Raw genomic sequence first — 27,705 nt, 5'->3', positions numbered from 1 at the left:
ACCATTTCCAGTAACATCAGGAAACCAGTGTTTGATGGTTGCTATGGACTATTTTTTTAAATGGCCAGAAGTAGATGTACTACCCAACCAAGAAGCAATCACAGTTGGTAAGGTCCTGCTTGAGAATGTAGTTTCCCACATGATGGCTTTGCTGCGAATTAAGAAGACCAGAACGACACCGCTTCCTCCTCAGTCCGACGGCACGATAGAAAGACATAACTGGACCATTAACAACTGTCTGTCCCTGTTTGTGCATGAAAATGAGAGAGACTGGGACAAACTGGAGTCTCTTTGACTGGTCGAGAGATGAAGCTTCCCATCGATTTCCTACATGGCAATCTACCAGACAGAGAGACGGACCAAGAGACACTTGCCGAGTATGTCAGCTTCCTAAAGGATACAACTACAAGGATACAGCTACAACTCACCAGTGACCGGATGAAGGTTAGGTTCGATCAGAAATCCACTCCTGTTAGTTTCAAGGAAGGTGATTCAGTTTGGCTCTACCAACCAACCAGAAAGAAAGCTCTAAGTTCTAAATTGCAGCGGCCCTGAGAAGGACCGTACCTGATTACTAAGAAGATAAAAGATCTTGTATACAGGGTGCAACTGACGCAACGAAGTAAGCTGAAGGTCGTCCACCTGGAGAGACTGTCCTTATGAAGGGCAGAATCCACCGACTTGGTCAACTTAGGTACTGTTAGGGGCAAACAGCCTGAAAGAAGAGGGCGATGTTATAAGTAACAATGCTCTAATTGCGACTCTTGCGTAACAGTAATTCTAGAAGTCGAATTAACAACTTTGTCAGCAAAGTTCTCGAACTCCTTATCTGTATTTTTCTGGAATCTCGTGTTAAAGTGCTGATTCGGCATTCGTACCTTCGCTAGAACTCTGGATTTTTTCTCTGTGTTTTTGTAAGCGATACTCATATTATTATCAGCGATAAATATTAGTGTATTTAAAATTATTAATAAGATATTTGTTATTTAAAGTAAACTTAATTCCTGAACCCACAGAAGAACGTCACAGTATTTTGATTTTTACTTTGAACAGTCCTGCATAGAGACCGTAATCTTCTGCTATAAAAATCGTACTATCATGCATTACCAAATCGAGTATGGTAATATATTTACCATTTTCGGAATTACTCATGAGATTTTGTTGCTACTAAATGATGGTAACAAGTCTAGGTGTACCACCAAGTACAGTGCATTTACATTTATTAGAGTCTGTCTTTGGTTTTGTATCGACAATGTAAAAACTGTTAAAAGACGAACTAGAATAGAGAAAATTTACAAATTTAGAACGTCAAAATCAAAGCATAAACTGCTTAATAGAAATGGGCTACGTACCTTAAAGGAAAAGACAATAGAGAAATACAGAAGATCAAGCATAAACTATGTATCTGTCAAAACGTAAAGATCTATCTGTCAAATTAATAAATATCAACACACACTAATGGAAGAGGTGCCTGGTGAAGGTATCGCCATATTCGCCCAAGATGTAGAACCGATACCACAATTCTACGTCGAACAAATCGTAGAAAATAAACTATCGTTCGAAGAAGCTTCTAGATGTCTAACTACTTTGGGAAAGGATGAGAGCGCCGTAAGATTTGCATATTTAATGCTTTCAGCTACAGATAAGAAACTGACAGACATATCGGTAATAGTAAATTTTAGCCATTTGCAATTTGTAGATGTGAGCGGAAACTATTTGACTACAGAAGCATTGCAAGTATTAACACAATTGCCTTTCTTGATTTACATTAGAGCTACTAACAACAAGGTCGAATCTGCGTGTTTTAGTACCATGCACTACCTACAAGTACTCATTTTGAACAAAAATTTTGTCAGAGAAACTGGTGATATATCTCAACCAATACTTGAGACGCTGGAACTAGCTGACAACTATATTTACACCGTACAGTTTGATCCAGACCGTTTGGAAAACCTCAAGGAACTGGTGCTAAGTTCAAATCATCTGTTGGATACCTCCGGTATTTACCCGAAGAATCTAGAACGACTCTTTATGGGCAAAAATAAGATAAGCAGGATAAATACGGATTTGACTCGTTTGAGGTACTTGAAATACCTACATTTAAGGGATAATAACATAAGAAAACTCTCGGGCTTTAACGAAGAGTTGGAAAACCTTTCTTATCTCAATTTGAGGGGCAATAAGATCAATAAATTAAGACAGTTGAGGAAATTGAAGTGTTTACCGAAATTGGAGACATTAATTGTGTTGGAAAATCCATTTTATAGGAAAGGTCGCGTTGGTAGCGAATATAGAGGAGAGATGACAGGTAAATATTGCTTTATTACTGGGAAATTAAAAATATTTGGATGTACGAGTATATATGGTAAACTAGCTGCCACGTTTCAATGTTTATTGTCTTATTTTTCTAATTAATTAAGACAACATGTCCAATTGACGCTGCTAAGTTAACGCCGTCATAATAATATCACCTTGATTTGAATTTGACGCATTATCCAAGCGAACCACTCGAAAACCATCTGTGGATGATTTTATTTTTATTGCAACCCTTTAAGCCAATACTTCATTTTTCTTTAACACTAATTTGATTTGGCTAATTTTGTGACAAAAAGAATCTCTTCACGCACGATACGTCATTTAACAACCACTACGAGCATAATTTGCAGTAGATAATTTTTCAGCAGTAACTTAGCGCAAAAAGGCAATTTTTCCGAACTACGAGCCAACAAGTATAGTCGGTTCGCTATATTTACGCGGGTTTCGGATTAAAAATTTTATTGTAAGTACCCAGTTTTAATTACCTGCTCTTTGGGGAAATATCAACTGGTCAAATGAAATGAAAAATAATCCATAACTTTTTTTAATTAAATAATAATGGAAAATCTTTTATATAATTGACAGTATAATAAGGAGAATTACTTCATTAATGAAATTTCTAATGAAAAATAAAAAAATTTAACTTGCCAACAAAAATGAAAATCAGTCATTATCATCAAAAATATCAGAATCGTCATCATCATCACTGTCATCACCATTAATTGTTATTATGATTGGACTTATTTCGTTTATTTTATTTTCACGAGTCCACCAATCTTCTATTAGTTTCTCGCACTTGAATATACAGTTGCACCACACTTCTGGAGTTACAATTGAAAGTGCCTTTCGCCAAGTTTCCCGAACTGCGTCGTCGCTATAACCGTTAGGCCCAATATGGTTATCATAATATTGTTTTGCTATTCCCCATATATATTCGATGGGATTAAACTGGCAATAATACGGTGGCAGACGTAAAACTTGATGACCGTAACTTTCAATAATCTGATCCACAACAAAGGTTTTTGGTTTTGCGTGGATATTTGCCAAGCGTAATAATTCTGATTTTAAAATATGTTGTGTAAATGGTATATGTTCCTTTGTCAACCATTCTTTAATTTTATTAACAGTCCAAGAATTCGTTGGACTTTTGTTTAATACTTCAGAATGGTAAGGTGCATTGTCTAAAATAATTACGCTGGGCTCACTTAAACCTGGGAGAAGTTTTTCATGTAACCATTTTACAAACATTTCTGTGTTCATATTATCGTGATAGTCACTTGATTTTGATTTAGATGAAAATATTAAATCAGCACCTTCTATAAAACCCGATTTCCCTCCTGCATGTAAAATTATGTGTCGCTTCCCTTCTCCATCAGTATGTTTGATAGACTTTACGTTATCATCTTGCCATATTCTCTGGGCTGCACCTCTAGAAAATATCCATGTTTCGTCTAAATATATAAAATTTGCCCTTTCTTCTTTTAATTTAGAATATTTTCTTAGAAAGTTAATTCTTTTATGCACAACAGAACTTCTTTCATAAAGGGCTTTTCTGTTATCCTCCTTTTGAAATTTGAAACCCAAATTATGTATCACTTGCCATAGACTTGTTCTGCCAATTTCGTCAAATTTTCTATCTTTTAATTCCGAGAGAAAATTGTATTTAAGGTCACATGTTCCTTGTTGGCTCGCATTCGATAAATGGTATCACGAATTTTAAATTTTTTTCCATCTGGAATATCTTTCGTTTTCAATGATAGGCGAGTTTTTCGGTGATCTTCTTTCGGCCGTTCATTATTGCGATTTTGTAATACTCCTCTTAGTTTGGTTTCACTAATTCCTAGAGCATCACATACGCGTTGTTGAACAGACATTACCGATTTTAAAGGACCGCCATTTTCTTTTTCATCCGTAAAATACTTATGTACACTACAAATTAGACTATCTACATCTAACACACGTCTAGGCATTTTTAAATATTTCCACCAAACATACAATGTCAACACTGGCAAAGAATCAATTCAACTGCAATATTGTAACAAATTTATACCTACCCTAATGTTATTTTAATGTATTTTAAAATATGACCATTAATGCAGTTTTTACCTAATTTTCTGGGAAGTCGTTTACTGCAACTGGTTATCAATGAGTCATTAGCATAATTTTGTTAATCCGAAACCCGCGTAAATATAGCGAACCGACTATAGTGCTACGACGTACCAAAGTCAATCGATTGTTATAGTCCGGAAGCGAATGGAGGCGTATAACATTTCTATGTAATAGGCCGGGTGCTTAATTTAAAATATATAAAATAATTTATAAATTTACGTATATAAGTGTTAAATCTATAATTAGACTTTTCGTTTTGGTAGCTTATTTTTTTCTTAGGTAAATTTCATTTTTATATACTTTAATACATTTACTAGAAAGCGGTTCTAGATAATTTATTACTTTTAAATAATTGTTGGTCTGTTTTAGCCACTTTGACCGACTTAACGGATAAAACCGAAATAGACGAAGAAACTGCAAGGCCTCAAGTAGATACGATTCGGGTACGAATTTTGGCCATTTTGCCGAACTTAATCAGGTTAAACAAAGACTTCGTCAGTCTAGAAGAAACCGAAGTAGTGGAATCGACGAGACAAAGCTTGTTGGATGAAATATATGGGGAAGAAAGTAGCGAGGATGAGACGGATATTGCTAGTACGACTGATTATACTACAGACTTTACGGATACTGACGCGGAGATTGCCCAAGATCCTAGAAAAAATGGCACGGAAGAAGGTACGGATGTTAAATTAGAATCGAAAACTGTTGAATTTTTGGGTGTTAATGATTAAAAATAAAGTAATTTGGATTTTAGTTTTTAATTAAAGAAATGAATAGTATAATTCGATAAAGAAATACAGTATAAACTGCCAAGTTCTCTTAAGTAAACTAAAATACCAAAACTTGGCATATGGTTTAATTAAAAGAGAAAGAAGACATAAGAGGATTGATTATACACAGAATGGAGAAAAAAAGTTCTGATAAGAATAAAATATGAAAATATAAATTTCTTAAATATAATTAATACACAACATCTATCATTTATTAATATAATCGCATTCTATTCTATAATATATTATATTCTATAATGTCTATCCTGCAGATGACTATCTGTAAGATTGGGTATCACTTCCTTGAAAGTGGGAAGTGAGCAACTACTGGGCTGGAGATAGGGTAAGCGAACAAACCCGTTTGCGAACGGCCACTCTTGTTTTGGGTGGAGAGCTGGGTCGTAAGCGAGTGAATAAAGGAGGGACTAGAAGGGGTAACTACAAAGGAAGAAATAATAAAAAAGACTCACATAGATTTCCTGGGCAACACACACAAGGAGGTTCCTAAACTATTTGAATAGGATGCCGTTTAAAATAATCTTCTTGCTGGATGGAAAGAAAGGCCAATCTTTCCTTATACCACTCTGGGATGTATTTCCTTTAAAAAAGTTTTTGGGATCGGAATTGAATCAAAACACTGTAAACAACACACAACTGTGTGCCACTCAAGCTGGAATTGGTTTACCATGGAACACAAAAATGGACAATTGGACCGTGGAAATCGACAATTCTTGAAAAGTTGGAACGGATTCGGGCTTCGGATTATCCTGGATGACAACAAACTGCAATCTTCAAAACTTGGCCATTCAATTCCTTCTTAAAACCATGTAGACTTCAAAATTGTTGGAATCGCCGTCTTACAAATCCCTCACATAGGGCACAGCACAAACAATCGGTGATTAACTCAACAAAAACTGCCAAATAGCATCTTGAGCCCAAATTCACCTCTCAAATTAAAAAATTTGCCCGCTTTGAAGACTACCACGCCGAAAGCTATCTAATCCAAACCCAAATCGCAACTTGACTTTTTTCTTCGTCTCCGTTTTCTGGCCTTCTACCTCCCCCCTGACCAGTTCTCGCTGCTGGTCAATCGGAATCTTTTTTATTAACGCTTTTTATGCGATTATGGACCTTAAAAGCACTGAGCTTTCAAGATCGTAGAAATTAAAACGTAAATATGACAATTATTTAACTACGCAGTTAAAATTTCTCTTAGATGTGTCGCAAAGCACTTGTATAAACAAAAACTTCAAGGAATTTTTATACATAGCCAGGGGCGTATCAAATAAATCTTATAAATTAAATATTCGATAATTATAAGGAAATTGTTTATGCTCCAAGGACAATATTTATCTGGAGATGAAAAGACCGGCCCTTTCATGCAAGTTGATTATTTTAAAAATTTAATTTTTAATTCTTTTAAAAGTTTATTGATCCTAAAATATTGCCTGCTACTTTGGTGGTCGGTAAAAAATATAACACAAAATTCAACACATGAATTGCCAAACTAGAATTATTCTGGTTTTTGTACGTAGACCGATTTCATAAGACGACTTACACTAAACTTCAGCGATTCTCCAAAAGTGACTTATTTGATGTACAAGAGACTAAAATATCATTTTGTTGTCGTCCTAAACTTAATTAGGAGGAAGCCAGAAAAAATTGAGTTAAGTGACTATAGAGGAAACTCCGCCTGCAGGTGGATCGTGTAGCTCGACAGAACTGTTGAGTTATGTCTCAAAGAAATCAAAATACTCTGTTACGCAATTGATAGCCTAAGATGAAGATAGTCTGCAAAGACTGCTCCACAGATTTACCATAAGAGCAAAAGAATTTAATATGACAATCTCATCTCAGAAAACTAAAACAATAATAGTCAGCAAAGAATCAACCAGATGTAAAATAGAAATTGATGGCATCAGCATTGAACAAGTAATAGAAATAAAATACCTGGGAATTACACAATTTACCTATGGAGACCTAGACAAAGAAGTGAGAGATCAAGTACAAAAAGCAAATAGACTGACAGGGTGCCTTAATAACACTATACGGCGAAACAGAAATATTAACACTGAAATGAAATCAAGAATTTATAAAGCCAGTGTAAAACCCATAATGACATATGCCTCAGAAACAAGACCCGGCAGAGATGAGAGTACTGAGAAGAATTACATAAAATACGCTGAAAGATCGAAAGAGAAGTAAAGACATTAGAAGAAAATGTAACGTACATTGTATAAATGAATGGACACAACATAGAAAAAAAGTATGGAATAACCACATAAGCAGAATAGAGGAGACCCGTGTCGATAAAATAGCAAGAGATAAGTCACCAATCGGCGGAAAAAGTATCGGACGACCGCGCAAAAGATGAGTGACAACCTTCCATAAATTTATTAATCCGCCAATGAACAAGCAGAATTGATTTTAAAGAGGAAGAGGAAGAAGAAGAAGACTATAGATGGCCATTGATTGGATCCTCCGTCAAAAATTTTTTTTAAAAAATTTCAAAAAAAAATTCTTAGAAAATTTTTTCTGGACTAGCATAGCAATGTTTGTGCTTTAGTATTTATTATACATAAAAGTTTTACGCCTATTGAAGTCTGCAATATCCTTTTAGTTAAATAAATAACTTAGAGTCTATAAAATGTAAATATAAACACTTACTAGAACTTTTCTTCAAGATCTTCAAAAAACCAAACTTTCTACTCATACTTCAGTCAATATTCGGCCAAGAAATTGACATTAACACTACGACATGGCGCAAGAACCGACCGGACATCATATAAAATAACACATTAAAAAGTTAGTTAATACCTTAAATCAATATTACAAATTATTTTCGGAACGAACTGTCAGCGACACTGACTAATTTCTACTGCAAATGATTGTGCAAATATTAGGAGAAAACCGTACGCTGCATGTATACTTCTATTCGATTCACATTAAAATGCGTTAGATAAACGTTTATGTAGTTTCTCCATAAAAATGTTAATTATCGATGGGGATTGACAAATAGTATTTATTAGTAGTCGTTCGACAAAATGACATCTTTTGGAAGGTGTTGCTATCGGTAAATGAAACAAAAATGCATTCTCACAATATTACCATGAAATTACTTACAGTACAATCAACCAACTTACACCTCTAAACGATTAACGGAATTCGCAGAAACCCTTTCGTTGTAGGGAGATAAAAAAATCATAAAAATAAAACAACAGAAACGAAATCAGACAAGACACACAATAAATTGTAACCAAAACAGAGATAAATGAGACGAATCCACCTCAGAATATGATAGCACGCGAAAGCGTAAGCCGAAATTGAACAGCTACAATTGATATTTACTTAAATACACCATTCAATTCGGTTGAACAATGTGGATGATTCAACCAAAATGAACCATGTATTTTACAATTCAATAAAAGCGTTCAACTAAATTGAACTTGAATTGAGTTGAGCCAATTTCTACTTTTGTTCAACTTCGTTGTACAATATGGATGATTCATCCACATTGACGCGTCTATACAAGTTTTGTTGATTGTGTTCGATTGAACCGTTTATTTCATTTTGCCTTGTGATATAATAAGTTTCGTACGTACCTTTCGAATCACCCACATTGTTCAACCGAATTGATAGTCTAGGCGGGATCTGTTTTGGATTGGACATTTTCCATAGGAAGCTATTTTTTTGCTGGAATCCCTTCACGATGTGTCCAATATCGATAATCACGATATGCGCCAGTCGCAAACCCTGTGCTAAATTTTTTATTTAACAAAATCTGAAAACAATTGAAAATTTCTCATTTTTTTGCTCCTATTTTCGTTTATAATTCGGAAAATATTGATCCTAGAGAAAAAATTATACGAAGTTAAAAGTTTCGTTATTCAATTTTACATAATATTTCGTTAGCTAGAAATTGAAAATTTAATGTTGATTGTTGAAAAAATAGCAATAATTGAAAAAAAAAAATACTAAAAATGAAGTTAATCCTTTAAATGTTTTCGACTTTCTAAACTTGACTTACAAGCTCCATATTCCGCCTAGAAAAACCTTTTAATATGTTTAAAACGTGTGCTAAATTTTGTTAAGATCGGTCGGATATGTTTTGCATAATAATTTTGCAATCCAGCCTACTGGAAAAAAATCGCAACTTTTCAAATTTATAGTAGGCCCTAAATAAGGCCCTCAGATAGTTGCAACTTTTTTTACACTTAAAGGAAGGCTCAAACTTTCAAACGCTTTTTGTAAAATTCAAATCGGTTCACTAGGAGAGCCTAGAAATTTTTTTTAAGTTTTAAACATTTTTTATATATATCAGGCTTATAAACAAATTGAATATCTTTACGGGCTTTAAACATTTCAATTTCAAAATTTATACACTTAAAGAACATTAAAAGACGCTTCTTTAAAAAAAGATACATTCGGCTTACTGGTTGCCGAGATATTGAAGGTCAAAGTTGGCATACATTTGCCGTGTAACCATAAGTGATATAGGGCTCGTTTTTAAACAAATACCCTCGTCTTGTCAAGTACTTTTTATATCAAAAGTTTTACGTAATGCGCTTCATGGCAACATCCATAAAAAAGACAAATAAAAAACTGTTTTCGCGTAAAATGTCGCTCGGAATGCATGAGAGGTGGTGGTGGGGGATATTCACTCGAAATGTGAATCGGCTAATTCAAAATCATAGCGCGCGGTAAAAATTGCATTATCTCGGCTTCTTGTTAACCAATTTTCCTTTTTTTTTAATCGCTGTCTCGGACGACAAGGATTTCAAATATCATATTTTCAAATACCATTTTTAATTGCAAATTGGTAAATTTGTAATAAACAATTGTATTTTAAACAAGTAATTTCTTCATGCATTTTTTTTGAGCTTGCAATTTATACATTGAAGTAAATTGTTACTTTTAGTAAACAAATATGTATTGATAAATTGTTAATAAATAATTTAAATTGTTAAAACAAAGGCGAACAAAAAAATTTTTTTTTCATAAATAAACTTTATTTTGACTCAATCTTCAATAATTTTTTTTAAAGTCTTTTTCTTTTTTTGGAAGGATATGTTTAAAGCTCGTAAAGTTATTCAATTTGTTTATAAGCCTAAAAAATGTTTAAAATTTTAAAAAAATTTCTAGGTTCGCCTAGTGAACGGATTTGAATTTTACAAAAAGCGTTTGAAAGTTTGAGCCTTCCTTTATGTGTAAAAAAATTTGCAACTATCTGAGAGCCTTATTTAGGGCCTACTATAAATTTGAAAATTTGCGATTTTTTTCCAGTAGGCTGGATTGCAAAATTATTATGCAAAACCTATCCGACCGATCTTAACAAAATTTAGCACACGTTTTAAACATATTAAAAGGTTTTTCTAGGCGGAATATGGAGCTTGTAAGTCAAGTTTAGAAAGTCGAAAACATTTAAAGGATTAACTTCATTTTTTTGTACTTTTTTTCTAATTATTGCTATGTTTTCAACAATAAACATTAAATTTTTAATTTCTAGCTAACGAAATATTGTGTAAAATTGAATAACGAAACTTTTAACTTCGTCTAATTTTTTCTCTAGGACCAATATTTTTCGAATTATAAACGAAAATAGGAGCAAAAAAATAAGAAATTTTCAATTGTTTTTAGATTTTGTTAAATAAAAAATTTAGCACAGGGTTTGCGACTGGCGCATATCGTGATTATCGATATTGGGCACATCCTGAAGGGATTCCGGCAAAAAAATAGCTTCCTATGGAAAATGTCCATTATGGTCTTAATTTCCACAGATCCCGCCTAGTCTACTTGTGATATAATAAGTTTCGTACGTACGTTTCGAATCATCCACATTGTTCAACCGAATTGAATGGTGTATGTCCGCCTTTAAATAAGCGTAACCATCTGCTTTCAGAAACTTGACAAATCATTGTACTTCTGTCGTAAAAAATTCATGATATTTATCGCTATAATCGAAATAAGTTAAACCTGTTAACACAATCTAGTAATACAGATAGTTATTATAAATATCGATTAATCCGAACGATTTTTCACACGTGTGTACAGCATGCTATCACAAAATCACTATTAAAGACTAACAATTGCGCAACCCCTAGGTCGACCTCGGCAATGTAATAAAATCCATCAAAGTTGCTTTACCTTGGAGGTACATGCGATTACATGTTGAGATCTATTAAAATGCCTTTCTATAATTTTATGTTAAAATAATTGTTCAGTACCAGCTACAGAGCTGGTTATTTTTCCCGTGCCGGCGAGAGTATTGTTCGAGTCCGTTCAACTAAAAAATAATTAGAATCTATTTGCCCGGCGATGTTTAAGTAGCGTGAAAATCGAGAGAAATCATTACTGACATTTAGGTTTATATTAAAGGTATAAAAACGTGGTTTTGGGCAAAGAGTTTGGTTTTGATTTCGATGATAATCGAACCAATATTCTCTGATGCATTCGGTTATACCGTGGATAGACTAATAGTACAGAGAAATAAGGCAAACAACTCGGAAATTTGAATAGGCCAGATATCTGCCATGTTTTTTGAGTTTTATGCACCTCAATAACTAAAATCTTTGTTTCCTGCAGTGGATTCAATGCACTTTTTTCAATAATTTGAAGCCAGTAGAAAGGAAGACACTTAAGGATACTTTGACCCCTGACGTCATAGCACTGATAATCACTATTCGCACAGCCTCTGACCAGCTTTTAAACAGCACCTAATCATCTTTTGAACAGGTCTTAAACAAGTCTTTAACAGTTTTTGAAAAGCTTTAAGCTATTCCAGACATGTTCCAGCCTTGTTCAAAATCAAAAGACTACTTAAAAGGGTGCATATTTCGACACAAATAGTTAATAGTTTAAAAAATCCACGGAACCTACTGCAGAAACATGGATTTTAGTTATTATGGTCCATATAACAAAAAACTTGTCAGAGAACTGGCGGGTCAAAGTTCCAGGAATAAATTAATTCTCTGGACTATACCTAAATGAAATTTTTGTATAAGGCTCCTACTTTATGTGCGAAGTAATATGACCAGAGTCTTCTGGTAGCGCTTTGATTTCTTTTCATGATTAGTTTTCATCGCTTTTTTATTTTGTTGTTGATTTATATTGGTATTAGTTTTTTTTAACATTTTTAACTATATATTTCCCATGACTTCCCATGGGAAATATATAGTCTGGGAAGTTATGACATTAACTTAAACCTGAAAATGAGATTGGTTAGATGCTACATCTTCTCGATACTGCTGTACGGAGTAGAGACTTGGACCTTAAACAAGAGCAATACCGATAAACTAGAGGCCTTCGAAATGTGTAGTGTAGTTCTTCGAAGAATGAACAAGGAACGGGAGCTGTTGATCGCCATCAAGAGAAGAAAGTTGTAATATCTTAGTCATGTGATGAGAGGGAAAAAGTACCGATTGCTCCAGTTAATTATCCAAGGAAAGATTCAGGGCAAACGAAGCGTGGGGAGACGACGTATATCTTGGCTGCGCAATTTAAGAGACTGGTTCCAGTGCACATCTAACCAATTATTTAGAGCAACAGCTTCAAAGATACGAATAGCAATGATGATTGCCAAACTCCGTAGCGGAGAGGGCACTTGAAGAAGAAGAACTATATATTAAAAAAAAATTATCGCTGCATATTAACATCAAACGGATTTTGGTCCTCTTAATTCGATTGACATATGACGCTGTTAAAATTAAGAAAAATAATCTTTAAAACTATACTTCATAGCTATACTTACATAATTCCATTTGGAGAGAAAAAAGGAAGATCTGAAACAAAAAGTATAAGTTAAATAAAACATAAGGAAAGGAAGAGAATAAATAAATAAAAGGTTATTCAATAAATTCTGCGGTTCGATAAGAGAGGACGTTGCTACTAGCCTAATTTTTTTATATTGGCACACTTCCCATTTTCTTACTTATTCTTTGTATACAAGCCATTTAGTACCGACATGTGACAGTTTTTTTTTACAATGGAAAAAATCAAGTATCGTCCACTGATACTTGAAATTTATGAACGACTGTTGAAAGTGTATAAGGACTCTTCGCGTTCACGTAGTACAGTAGAAAGATGGGTTCCTGAATTTAAATGTGGTTATACAAGACGATCCAGACCAACGACGTCCAAAAACAGCAACAACATCAGAAATCATGTAAAAAATGCAGGATATCGTATTGGAAAACCGTCGAATAACGGAAAGAGATTTAGTAGAAGCCCTAGACACCTCATTCGGCAAGCAATATTTTGACTGAAGTATTGGGTTTCAGAAAGCGGTGTTCACAATGGGTGCTGCATTCGCTAACAATGGAACAAAACCACATTCGAATGCAACTTTCTCAGCAACATTTAGAGCGTTTTCAAAAGGTAAAGAGGATTTTGTGGGCCGATTATCACTATGGATGAGACTTAAGTCTATGAACATGATCTTGAATCAAAACAAGAGACCCGACAGTGATGTGAACCTGATTCTTCGGCTCCGAATCGAGTTCGTGTCCAGAAATCGGTCAAGAAGGTGTTAGTATCAGTTTTTTGGGATTCGAAAGGAATTTTGTTTGTAGATTACTTGCAAACTGATAATACAATAAATTATAATATTAACGTAACTTTTTAGATCGGCTAAAAGAAAAAAATCGTGAAAAAAGACCCGGTTTGCATAAGAAAAACTCCTTTTTCATCAGGGCAATGCATCGCGTCATGAGATTTTGACGATGGCTAAAATCCATGAATTAAAGCTCGAATTATTGAAACATCCACCGTATTCTCTAGATTTGCCTTCTAGCGACTTCCATCTGCTTCAATTTAAAAATATTTATGCGTGGAAAACGTTTTTCATCAAATGATGAGGTCATAACAGCTTTGAAAGCGTATTTTGCAGCCCTTCCAGATGGAAGCCTTCCTTCAGGGATGGAATTCATAACCTGGATCTGGTTGGAACAAGTGTATTGATGTTCAGGGAGACTATACTGTTCATTAATTTAATTGTCTGATGATTTAAATCAGACGGCTTCATTTGGATATGTTGTTTGAGATCCTACATAGACAAAACGACACTATGTCTTCATGTTTCGAAATTTTCTGTTCGTGTCAAGAGGTTCTTGCAATACAACGTGTCTATTTATTATTACGTGGAAGGTCCATAAGGGTTTTGTTAGTTGTGCGACTGTCAATGGCATTAAAGACATAATTGATATGGTTCGTGAAATAATTTGTTCGAAATGGAAAAAGGAACAATTTTTGACTATTTGTTTAAAAAGGAATATGAGACATGAAGTGGTTCTTATTTTTTTGTGTATGATGAGAGAGTGATATATCTGGCTCAAGTTATCAATAACAGTTCTTTTATTGAGGTCTGCTGGATGTTTTAGAATTTAGCTCACTTTAAGGAGAGATCCCTTTTGATAATTTTTTTGTTTACGAACAACAAAACTTTTTAGGAGTCAGGTAACAAAAGATTTTAGGAGTCAATCGAAAATTTGTACGTTTAAGAAAATCATCATCATCATTTTGGCTTTACAACCCTGTGTGGGTCCTAGCGTCCCCAAGAATTTTTCTCCAGTCGTCCCTATCCATCGCCTTCCTCCGCCAAGCACGTATTTCCATATTTCTCATGTCTTCATCGATGTTATCTAGGAATCTTGTTCTGGGTCTTCCTCTTCTTCTTTGACCAATAGGTCTATCAAGGAGCGTTTTTCTAGCTGGGTCGGTTTGCTCCATCCGCATTACATGGCCTACCCACCTCAGACGTCCTATCTTTATGTGTTTTACGATATCTGGTTCCTGGTATATCCTATAGAGTTCGAAGTTGTATCGTCTTCTCCAGACACCGTTTTCATTTACCGCTCCATAGATGCGCCTTAGTATTTTTCTTTCGAAACATCCTAACATGCTTTCATTGCTTTTTGTTAAAGTCCAGGTTTCTGAACCATATGTTAGGACTGGGCGTATTATTGTTTTGTAGAGTTTTACTTTTGTATTTCTTGATATAACTGTAGATTTATAAAGGAGATTAAGCCCAAAATAGCATCTATTAGCCGTGCAAATTCTGCGGTTTATCTCTGCGGTAGTGTCATTTTCAGTATTGACGAGCGTTCCCAGGTATACAAATTCGTTAACTGCTTCGATGACGTCATTTTCTATAACAAGGGGCCGTAGTGTTTGTGGTTGCGTACCTATTTTCATGTATTTTGTTTCATTCATGCTCATTAAATCATTCATGCCTAAACAATATTCAAATATATTACAATCATATCTAGCGAACAGACATTTTAGAGTTAAACAAGAAGATGCATACGCTGATCTCAAGGATATTGAAGCAGGTGTTCCACAAGGGAGTGTATTGGGTCCAGTCCTATATCTAATATACACGTATGATATACCTGAACTAGAAGACGACACCATAGCTACCTTCGCAGATGACACTGCTGTCTTAGCGGTAAGTGACACCGTCGAAGAAGCTACAGAAAAACTACAAAATTCAATAAACAAAATCCATGAATGGACCAAAAAATGAAAAATTAAACTGAATGAGAATAAATCAGTCCATATAAATTTTACCAATAAGAGAATTAATAATATTCCTATTAGAATAAATGATGTCCAAGTGCCTATTGCAACATCAGCAAAGTACTTGGGGATCACTCTTGATGCGAAACTTCGCTGGAAAGCTCACGTGAAGAAGAAAAGAGAAGAACTAGGCATCCGCTACAAGAAAATGTATTGGTTAATGGGAAGACATTCCTCTCTATCCATAAATAATAAACTCCTAATCTATAAACAAATACTGAGACCAGTATGGACCTATGGCTGCCAACTCTGGGGCTGTGCCAAGCCTAGTAACATCAAAATAATCCAGACATTCCAGAATAAAGTACTGAGGAACATCGTAGATGCGCCTTGGTACGTTAGGAACAACGACCTTCACCGGGACCTCAAGATGGAAGACGTCAATCAGATAATCAAGAAATTTGCAGGGAGCCATGAACAACGACTCCATCATCATGTAAACGTCGAGGCTATCCAGCTCCTCGACAATACGAACCTAGAGAGAAGGCTCAAAAGAACAAAGCCTTTTGAATTGGTATGAGTGAGTGAAAAGCAGAGTAAAGTGTTGTGCGAGTATGCATGCTAAATTTAATGCTAGTTATTAGAAATAATAGGAAAGACACTAGTGAGTAGACACCTAATTTTAAGATTTCATTAGTAATTTAAGTTAGACACAAATTGATAATTGGTCTTACTGACAAGACTTTAATGTAAGTACACACTTCTGTGTCTTTAGTAAAAAAAAAAAGAAAGAGTGGGTGAGAGATACAGGAGAGTGGGTCTCCCTGACGTAGCCCGTTATTTGTTTTAAAAGATTCAGAGAGTTTCCCCTGGATTCGTACTTTGCATTCAACTTTTTCAAGGGTTAGTTTGGTTAAACTTACCAACTGATTTGGTACTCCTAGGTCTATCATTGCTCTAAACAATTCTCTTCTATTTACAGAGTCGCAGGCTGCTTTGTAGTCTATAAATATGTGGTGCGTGTCTACACCGTATTCCAGTGTTTTCTCTAGAATTTGTCTCAGGGTTGAAATCTGATGAATTGTTGATTTACCACCTCTGAAACCAGCCTGGTATTGTCCTATTATTCGCTCTGGATATGGTGCCATACGATGGCATAGTATATTGGAGAATATTTTATACGCTGCATTTAGGAGCGTAATTCCTCGATGGTTAGAGCATTCAAAGATATCTCCCTTTTTGTGTATGGTGCAAAGTATTCCAATATTCCAATCATTGGGAAGGGACTTCTGTATCCATATTTCTTTTATAAGCTGCTGTAGCGCTATTATGATATCGTGGCCACCTTCTTTATATAATTGCGCTGGGAGATTATCTATTCCGGGTGATTTGTTTCTGGCTAGTTTGTTTATAGCGTCTTTATCTTCCGGCTGCATTTAGGAGCGTAATTCCTCGATGGTTAGAGCATTCAAAGATATCTCCCTTTTTGTGTATGGTGCAAAGTATTCCAATATTCCAATCATTGGGAAGGGATTTCTGTATCCATATTTCTTTTATAAGCTGCTGTAGCGCTATTATGATATCGTGGCCACCTTCTTTATATAATTCCGCTGGGAGATTATCTATTCCGGGTGATTTGTTTCTGGCTAGTTTGTTTACAGCGTCTTTAACTTCCAGGATCGTTGGTGGATCCTCCTCCCTCTCGTCTGCTCCGCTTACCTCGCAGCTTTCGTCTTCCGGGTTTTCTTCTTCCTCTATATTAAGTATCTGGTTAAAATATTCCGTCCATCGGTTTAGTACGTCTGTTCTTGTTGTTAAGAGATCGCCATTTAAACTTCTACATTGATTTGTGTTTGCCTTAAATTCTTCTAAATCGTTTAAGAAAATAAATGTTATAAATTAATTGTGTTTTTAGTGTTTCTGTTAGAAGACTTGAAATAAATTAAAATAAACATTACAGATGTAATAAGCGCACAAGGGTTACGATGGCTAGGGCATGCACAAAGATTTCTAGAGGAGTGTGCATGTGCAATAAAGTTATAAGGTCTTCTTGACCTTAAAGCTAATTTTAAGTGATTTTAATAATTATAATAATTATAATAGATTTGAACATTGTCTATAGAGAAATAATTCTCACTAGGATTAATCAATTTAAACGAAACATAAAAAAAATATTTCGAAACATCTGTCGTTAGTTTATATTACTTTTAATACCTTTTCCAGTATCGTAAACGTCAACCGTAACATTCTTGTGAAGTAATCACTTGAACTATATAATTTTCTACGTCCCAAACAAAAACACGCATTTAATGGGTTTGCGATATGAAAACAATAATATCAAACTATGTATGGTATTTTTTTAATATATTATATCTAAGTGGAATACCAACTTTATTACCTTGTTTTAACAATAGGTTTGCAATAAAAACAGTGAGTAGCATTATATCCGTAGAATGACATGAGATAAAATAAACAGTTTCTCTCTTTTCTCGTGACTGATACCCTTCAGGAGTGTTGGAGGAACAGTTCTATGTATATTTCCCTTTCATCCATATGTTCTAAGTTATAGGAAATAATCATCATTATTCTCTTCACATACGTCTCTCCGCAGGCTCTACATTTTTATTATACTTGGTCACAATTTCCTCTAATAAATTGTACCCTTAATACTTAACTGGACCAAGATTGTGGATTAAACAAATAAGAGACATATATGGTTTGTGTAAAGTTTATTTAAAGGCCACACCGATTTACGAAGTAGAATAAACTAACTAACTAAAAGATGTGTCATTATTTCCTCTTAGCTACTAAACATCAACAAAAACTTATAGTTTAGGCGAGATCTGTTTTGGATTGGACATTTTCCATAGGAAGCTATTTTTTTGCTGGAATCCCTTCAGGATATGCCCAATATCGATAATAACGATATGCGCCAGTCGCAAACCCTGTGCTAAATTTTTTATTTAACAAAATCTGAAAACAATTAAAAATTTCTCATTTTTTTGCTCCTATTTTTGTTTATAATTCGGAAAATATTGATCCTAGAGAAAAAATTATAAGAAGTTAAAAGTTTCGATATTTAATTTTACACAATATTTCATTAGCTGGAAATTGAAAATTTAATGTTTATTGTTGAAAACATAGAAATAATTGGAAAAAAAGTACAAAAAAATGAAGTTAATCCTTTAAATGTTTTCGACTTTCTAAACTTGACTTACAAGCTCCATATTCCGCCTAGAAAAACCTTTTAATATGTTTAAAACGTGTGCTAAATTTTGTTAAGATCGGTGGGATAGGTTTTTGCATAATAATTTTGCAATACAGTAGGCCCTAAATAAGGCCCTTAGATAGTTGCAAATTTTTTTACACATAAAGGAAGGCTCAAAATTTCAAACGCTTTTTGTAAAATTCAAATTGGTTCACTAGGAGAGCCTAGAAATTTTTTTAAAGTTTTAAACATTTTATTAGGCTTATAAACAAATTGAATAACTTTACGAGCTTTAAACATATCAATTTTAAAATTTATACACTTAAAAAACATGAAAAGACGCTTCTTTAAAAAAAAAAAGATACATTCGGCTTACTGGTTGCCGAGATATTGAAGGTCAAAGTTGGCATACATTTGCCGTGTAACTCGTTTAGAGGGCTCGTTTTTAAACCAATAACCTCGTCTTGTCTAGTACTTTTTATATGAAAAGTTTTACGTAATGCGCTTCATGCCAACATCCATAAAAAAGACAAATAAAAAACCGTTTTCGCGTAAACTGTCGCTCGGAATACATGACAGGTGGTGGTGGGGGACATTCACTCGAAATGTGAATCGGCGAGTTCAAAATCATAGCGCGCGCTAAAAATTGCATTATCTTGGCTTCTTGTTAACCAATTTTGCTCTTTTTTTTGAATCGATGTCTCGGATGACAAGGATTTCAAATATCATATTTTCAAATAACATTTTTAATTGCAAATTGGTAAATTTGCAATAAACAATTGTATGTTAAACAAGTAATTGCATTTTTTCTTCATGCATTTTTTTTGAGCTTGCAATTTATACATTGAAGTAAATTGTTACTTTTAGTAAACAAATATGTATTTATAAATTGTTAATAAATAATTTAAATTGTTAAAACAAAGGCGAACGAAAAAAAAATTTTTTTTTCATAAATAAACTTTATTTTAACTCAATCTTCAATAATTTTTTTTAAAGTCTTTTTCTTGTTTTGGAAGTATATGTTTAAAGCTCGTAAAGTTATTCAATTTATTTATAAACCTAAAAAATGTTTAAAACTTTAAAAAAATTTCTAGGCTTTCCTAGTGAACCGATTTGAATTTTACAAAAAGCGTTTGAAAGTTTGAGCCTTCTTTTATATGTAAAAAAATTTGCAACTATCTGAGATCCTTATTTAGGGCCTACTATAAATTTGAAAATTTGCGATTTTTTTACAGTAGGCTGGATTGCAAAATTATTATGCAAAATCTATCCGACCGATCTTAACAAAATTTAGCACACGTTTTAAACATATTAAAAAGTTTTTCTAGGCTGAATATGGAGCTTGTAAGTCAAGTTAAGAAAGTCGAAAACAGTTAAAGGATTAACTTCATTTTTTTGTATTTTTTTTTCCAATTATTGCTATTTTTTCAACAATAAACATTAAATTTTCAATTTCTAGCTAACGAAATGTTGTGTAAAATTGAATAACGAAACTTTTAACTTCTTATAATTTTTTCTCTAGGTTCAATATTTTCCGAATTATAAACGAAAATAGGAGCAAAAAAATGAGAAATTTTCAATTGTTTTCAGATTTTGTTAAATAAAAAATTTAGCACAGGGTTTGCGACTGGCGCATATCGTGATTATCGATATTGGGCACATCCTGAAGGGATTTCGGCAAAAAATAGCTTCCTATGGAAAATGTCCATTATGGTCTGAATTTTTACAGATCCCGCCTAGTAAACCGACGAATCTTTTCGTCTGCCTGTATGAATGTATGTATAGCGTTAACACGATTTTTAGTCCATTGCTGGATGGATAATTTCCATCATTTTCTACTCTTAGCTCTGACATCTTCTATCACTACATTTCTATATTTCTTTCTTTGTCTTCCTCTCTTTTTTTGCCCTCAGGTATTCTCCAATCAATATCATTGACTTTTGCATTCTTTCTAGATATTGATGTCAGACGTAGAGATGAAAACTATGGGGGACGAACGATAGAGTAAAGGTTGATGGAAGAAGAAGTAGAGGAAAACCGTGGAAAAGATAGAAGGACGATGTAGCAGAGGACTTGAGAGAGAAAGGTTTAAGCGAAGAAGACCCGATTGACATAAATGAATGGAGACGAAGAGTAAAGAACACACATCCCTGAAAAGGGAAAAACTGAGGATGAGGAACACCTTTCCACATTTATGATTCTCTGCAATATTTTGGTTTCGTTTCCCATCTTACTTAAGTGTCCGACACATCGTCTTTTTCGTAATTTACGTAATTTAACTAATAAAAAAAAGTCTTATTAATAATACCAACCATGACAACTATTGTACTGACTAATTACTAAATCAATCCTGTGTAAAATTCGCCGCCGCTGTATCAATGTTAAATGAAAGTGGTAAAAACTAATTAATATTAATTTTAAAAAGCGCCAGGGAACGACAGAGAGAAAACAAATGAATTATTTAAAATAAAACAATGCAAGTTTATTTTTGTTAATTTAAGTTCATTAACAGAGCCAATTAGACGAGAATGCCTTTCTTTTTCAGCGCTTTTAGTTCACACTGGAATAATTTTTTTTATCGATTCCTTCGATTCTTTTAATTCCTTAGAAATTTCCTAATATGTATCAATTATCAGGTGAGAAGGTAATTCAATTCATCAAGACACTAGGTGTCTGAAAATTCTTAGTTATTGTTTGAAAAAATGAACCAACAACTTTTTTAGTCGTATACCGAAACTTCTACTTCTTTAGACTGTTTGCACCTCTCATGGACAAAGGCTTCCACATGAGTTCTCCACACTTATATATTTTGTGCTATTTGATGCCAGTTTCCCTCCCCAATGATTGGAATATTGAAATACTTTGAACCATTCACAAAAAAGAAGATATCTTTGAATGCTCTAACCACAGAGGAATTACACTTCTAAATGCAGCGTATAAAATATTTTCCACAGTACTATGTCACCGTATGGCACCATATGCAGAACCAGGCAGGAAGTAGGAAAATACCAGGCTAGTTTCAGAGGTGGTAAATCGACAATTCATCAGATTGCAACCCTGAAACAAATTTTAGAAAAAACACTGGAATATTGCGTTTATACTCATCACATATTTATAAACTACAAAGCAGCCTACGACTCTGTGAATAGAAGGGACTCGTTCAAGGTAATAAAAGAGCTAGGAATACCAAATCAGTTGGTAAATTTAACAAAACTAACTCTTAAAAAAGTTGAATGTACAGTACGAATTCAGGGGGAACTGTCTAAACCTTTTAAAAGAAAACGGGCTGCGGCGCCAGGTAGACCTTCTCTTCTGTATACTGTTTAATCTGACTGGAAAAAGTAATTAGTATGTCACAAATCACAACCACTAATTCAATATATAATAAATCAGTGCAAATACTGGCCTATGCTGATGATATCAATATTGTTGGGAGAACGGAAAACTCTGTACGAGAGGCGTATGCATGATTAAAAGAATCAGCTACAAAAATGTGTTTAATAATAAACACCAACAAAACGAAGTATATGAAAATAAGCACGTAACCACAAATCCTACGACCACTTTTTACAGAAAACAACGCCATCGAAGCAGTGAACGCATTTGTATACCTGGGAGTGCTCCTTAACACTGAAAATAATACTACCCGCAGAGATACATCGCAGAATTTGCACGGCCAACAGATGCTATTTTGGGCTCAATGTCCTCCTTAAATCCACAATTATATCGAGAAATAAAAAATCAAATTCTACACAGCAATAATACGCCCAGTCCTAACATATGGTTCAGAGACCTGCACTCTAACAAAAAGTAAGAAAAACACGTTAGGATGTTTCGAAAGAAAAGTACTAAGGCGAATCTATGGAGCAGTTAATGACAATGGAGTGTGGAGAAGACGATAAAACCTCGAACTTTATAGAATATACCAGGAACCAGATATCGTAAAACATATTAAGATAGGACGTCTGAGGTGGATAGGGCATGTAATGCGGATGGAACAAAATGACCCAGCTAGAAAAACGCTCCTTCCAGAGGAAGACCCAGAACAAGGTTCCTTGATAACATCGATGAAGGCATAAGAAATATGGGAATACGTGCTCGGCGGAGGAAGGCGATTGATAGGGACGATTGGAGAGAAATTATTGAGAATTTTAGGACCCACATAAGGTTTTAAAGCCAGAATGATGATGCTGATGATGCCAGTTCCTCCTCTTTTCTTATTCGCTAATTTATTTCTAGGTTTTTCCGTATATTGGTTTCCATGCAGTTCGGAGTCTTATTTGTTTGTTTGTTTTTCGATTTCTATTGCTAACTGATGAGATGTTTGGTTCTATTTTCAATGTAAGCTAGCATTGCTGTTCCATTTAAGTTTGTTTTATGTCCTGTGTTTATAACCTATTGTGCTAGGGTTGACGTTTCTCTTTTTTCAATGGCATTTCAATGTTCTAATCGTCTAAGCTGTATTATTTGAGTGATCTGTCCAATGTACGATTTGCCGTAGTCCTCACAAAGGATCTTGTATACTCCGTGATTTTCCAATGCAATTTTTGATTTTGCGGATGGTAATATGGTTGATATTTTCTTGTCGGTTTTAAAATATAGCCTCTATTTCGTTTTTCAAAGCAAAGAGTTACTTTGAATCGCACGTTGTTATTCAAAGAACATTGTTTGAAACTAAAAGGCAAACTGACAGCCAGAAAGAAGATTCTTCGCAAGCTTGTAAACAAAAAATAGGATGTACAGCCTTTCACCATTAGAACGCCGACGTTTACAATGTCTTGTCAGTATGGGAAGAATTAGCACACGCTACCAAGTAGACGTAGCTATTAATGAATCAGCAAGAAGCAGCAGTGGATGTTTGAGACTCACACCTATACATAAGATCTACTCTATCGCAGGACGACGAGAGAGAACTTGTCCTGCCAAATGGAAAGAAGCTGAACATGAAGAAATAGAGACTGTTGCCGGCTGAGGGATTGCGGGGGACAAGATTCAACAAATCTATTTAGTTGTGCTTTGTTGGAGAAACCTTGCACTGAACACGATCTCCTGCACGCAACTGATACGGCCATTCAGACTGCTCTTTTCTGGACGGATAAGATTTAAATTTTTTCAATTGGGCATGTAAAGTAAAGTAAGCGAGTTATTTATCCGTAAAATGCCTAAAAAAATTGAGCAACATCTGAGTAAACTACAAATGGGTTTTCATCTTGTTTCATAGATTATATTAAAGCATTTGTCAGCGTCAAAAATGATAATGGAGCCCCAAGTACAAAGAAAAAAGGAAACCAAAGAAACCCTGTTATATTGTTATTAGTGAAGGTCTGAATATAAGAGATATAAAAGACAATTCGAGGCAAAACAATTAATTTTATTTTCATTTATGAAAGTTTAACAAAATCGTTCTTTAATTTACCCGGCACTGCTGGTATTGCAATACCTAATTGATGAGGAAACGTAGGTCCGCGTGTTTCAATAATATTTTCAATAATATCGTGGAAGGATGTACACAACATCCTACTTACAAAAAATAAAAAAATAACAATTAAGAATCATAAACCGAAACGAAACGGCTGCAGTGAAAGTTGAACTCGTCGGTTTGAAATAATTGAAAAAGGTCGATTTGAGCTCTAAAATGGTAATAATAGAATCGAAATAAAATATCTAGCTTTAATTATGCAAGTAAAAGTGTTAGCGTAATATGTTAAATGCGAACTTTTGGTTTTAAAATTTATAATACACTTTTTCTTACTTTCACGCACAAATTATTTATAATATAATACGGATTTTGGATCTTCTACAGTTTAGTTCTTATTTTTCTTAGAAATAATAAGGAGAAATAATTACAAGTTATTTTTTGTTAGTATTTGTTCCCTTATTATCGTAATAAAGAGTTCGAAATTATTTATTGAAGCTTTTTATTCGTCAGTAATGCTTAAAACTAAAGATGTGCTACATCGTTAAAACATTATTACTCGTACAAGTGATAGTTGACAATCGACATCACTACTATACTCGGTTCGCTATTGCCAGTCCGAACTGTCTAGTGAATTTAGTAATCATTTTTTTGCAAAGTTAGTTACTTTTTGACAGACTAAAAGTGGCTGGAAATTACTATACAACCAAGCACACGTACTCATAGCCAATATTAATAGTAAACAAACTAAATAGTAAATAAAATAGAACTTTGCGAATTGCCGACAATCAATATTTATTTATCTGCACCATATTATAAATAGTTATGTTAAATTATAACAACTAAAATATATTTTTTAAATATATACCACTCAAAATTTGATGGATTTAGTATACACTTCCACTATTTAGAATAATTCTTCTTTTTTTTTAAGAAAGAAGTCTGCAATAGTAGGATACTTGAGCTATTAATACTGAGAAGTAGGAATTGCTGTGTTGTAGGTTTCTGACAATGAATCTGTCAAAATATGCCCGAGTTAAGCGAATGGAGTTTAACATTGTGAACCAGCGTTGCCAATTACAAGTGTTTCAATACTTTGTTCGGAGACATATCTTAAATCAACGTAATTCAGTCTATTGTAAGAATAGTTTCTAACAATCGGTTATCCCGTTTTGTTTATTGATAAGTTATAATTTTTAATGGTCCAGCAACGACTGGAACTACCTGAAATTGTACTTCAGCCGAAAAGTATTTAACTAGTGTATGAAAATAAGTAAGCGAAATATTTGTAAAATAAGAATATTTACTTCTTCTTCTTTGGGTGCCGTGTCCGTATTCAGACGTTGGCCGTCATCATGTTTACAATTTCCTAAAACCTTTCTCTGTCGGCTGCTGCGCGAAATAATTCTTCTACTGTGGAACCACACCATTGTCTAATATTACGCAGCCATGAAAGTTTCTTTCGACCAATCTGTCTCTTTCCTTCCACTTTTCCTTGTATTATAAGGCGAAGTAGATGGTATTTAGGTCCTCTAATTATATGGCCGAAGTATTCTGTTTTTCTCCTCTTTATGGTGTTTATGAGAAGACGTTCTGAAGTGATCATTTGAAGAATATCTTCATTGGAAGTGTGCGAAACCCACGATATATTTAGGCTTCGTCTATAGCACCACAATTCGAATACTTCTAACTTGTTTAGCATTGTGGTTTTTAACGTCCATGTCTCACAACCATACAATAGGATGGACCACACATAACATTTCAGGACCTTCTTACGAATATCCATCGACAGGTTTCTGTTGCATAAAAATAATTTCCAGGTCATAAAAGCCTTACGTGATATTTCTATCCTGGTTATTATCTCTTCATCAGAGTCACAATTTACATTTAACCAGCTGCCAAGGTATTTGAAATGATTTACCCTTTCGATCTCCTCTCCATTAAGAGAAATCAGACCTTGATCTATATTGATCTTTCCAACTGCCATCCACTTTGTCTTTGAAATGTTGATTTTTAGGCCTCTCCGATAACTTGCTTCACTGACTAGATTTAGTAATGTTTAGAGATCTTGTAAATTTTCTGCAAGAATGGTTGTATCGCCAGCGTATCTAATATTGTTGATTACTTCTCCACCTAGTCTTACTCCCTCTTGTCTGTCATCCAAAGCCTCCCTAAAGATTTCTTCAGAGTACAGATTAAAAAGAGTGGGTGACAAAACACAACCCTGCCGTACTCCACGTTTGATGGATATTTTTTCAGTCGGACTGTCTTTAATTTGGATAGAGGCTACTTGATTGTAATATAAGTAATTCAGCAGTCTTATATCATAGTGGTCAAGTCCTGCTACCCGTAGGCAATCGAAAAGTGTATCGTGTTGTACTCTGTCGAACGCCTTCTCGAAGTCGATGAAACAAACATAAACATTCTTTCGGAATTCACAACTTTTTTGTAATAGAACGCGCATACAGAATAATGCCTCTCTAGTTCCTAGACCGTTTCTAAATCCAAGTTGCTTATTACCCATCCTACTTTCGCATAGAAGGAATACTCGGTTTTGTATGGAATATTTACTAAAAATCCTAAATTAAAAGTAAAAAAAGCAAAATACAGACTTTACTTAATAACCCATTTTTCCCAGTGGTACGTTTTCTAACCACTTACTTTTAATTTTTTTTCAACAACAGTACATATTTCGAAATATCACATTCTGACTGCATTTTTGGTTTCTTGAAATCTTCTTACTAATTGCGTTTAAGGTTTTTCAATGTAAAGCCTTTATGAAAATGATAAAAATTAGTTATAATTTCATGGTTGATTCAAGACGAAATACTGTGGAATTAGAATATTATTATTTACTATTTTGTGACAATCATAATCTAAAACAATGACACATTGTATAAATGTTTTTTAAATATCTTTGGTTTTCCTCGAATTCCGATTAAAATTTTTGGAAATAATAATCTTAATCTGGTTTTTGTTCCATTATAGACTCATTTATAATCCTCTAAGTGGTTCTGGGATTTTAGATAAATTTTTTCGTGGAATTTACAATTAAACCGAGGACGAATCTTCTGTCAAGGAATAAACAAATAAATATTTCTAAGTAAGTGATGGATTAGACCGTTACTTGATGGAAATTCATTTTATCTAACAATGAAACACTGAAAACTTTTGTTTTCAATATTTCTAAGCCTTCGTCTAAAACTAACATCGCCGATATTCCGATAACACCAGGAACTTTACTCAGCCTTTATGCCGACGACACAGCAGTAGCAGCCAAACACAGAAATGTACATACAGCAGTAAATAACCTACAAACAGCGTTGGAAGAATAGCAGAAAAAGAAGAAGAAAGAAAAAATAAATGAACGTTTT

General features: G+C 34.1%; 2 protein-coding genes across 3 annotated transcripts in view; one reads left to right on the top strand and one right to left on the bottom strand.

The window, feature by feature from the left end:
* The window catches only part of LOC140440346 (uncharacterized), a 176,143-nt gene that overhangs the window by 63,013 nt on the left and 85,425 nt on the right, over window positions 1–27,705 (bottom strand). Inside the window, exon 3 of one of the 2 annotated variants that reach the window (XM_072530795.1) lies at window positions 12,943–12,973. Coding sequence is in view for 1 of the 2 variants with exons in the window: in XM_072530794.1 (XP_072386895.1) it covers window positions 7,863–7,908 (46 nt within the window). In the remaining variant the exon portion in view is untranslated. Of the gene's footprint in view, window positions 1–7,862; window positions 7,994–12,942; window positions 12,974–27,705 lie in introns of those variants that run through there. The other variant, XM_072530794.1, reaches the window with a different exon arrangement.
* On the top strand, window positions 1,414–5,172 carry LOC140438545 (leucine-rich repeat-containing protein 23-like). Its single transcript, XM_072528204.1, has 2 exons — window positions 1,414–2,308; window positions 4,795–5,172. The coding sequence occupies exons 1-2, from the start codon at window positions 1,459–1,461 to the stop codon at window positions 5,154–5,156; spliced, it is 1,212 nt and encodes a 403-aa protein (XP_072384305.1). The 5' UTR covers window positions 1,414–1,458; the 3' UTR covers window positions 5,157–5,172.

The sequence above is a fragment of the Diabrotica undecimpunctata genome, chromosome 4 (assembly GCF_040954645.1).
Source record: "Diabrotica undecimpunctata isolate CICGRU chromosome 4, icDiaUnde3, whole genome shotgun sequence".
NCBI classification, from domain to species: domain Eukaryota; kingdom Metazoa; phylum Arthropoda; class Insecta; order Coleoptera; family Chrysomelidae; genus Diabrotica; species Diabrotica undecimpunctata.
The sequence above is the reverse complement of the archived record's forward strand: the minus strand, read 5'-3'. Positions and strand labels throughout refer to the sequence as shown.

Excerpts from the sequence above, each read along its gene's own strand:
- LOC140438545 (XM_072528204.1), top strand. The coding sequence starts at position 1,459 with ATGGAAGAGGTGCCTGGTGAAGGTATCGCCATATTCGCCCAAGATGTA. Across the intron at positions 2,309-4,794 it reads ATATAGAGGAGAGATGACAG|CCACTTTGACCGACTTAACG; the intron begins GTAAATATTGCT and ends GGTCTGTTTTAG.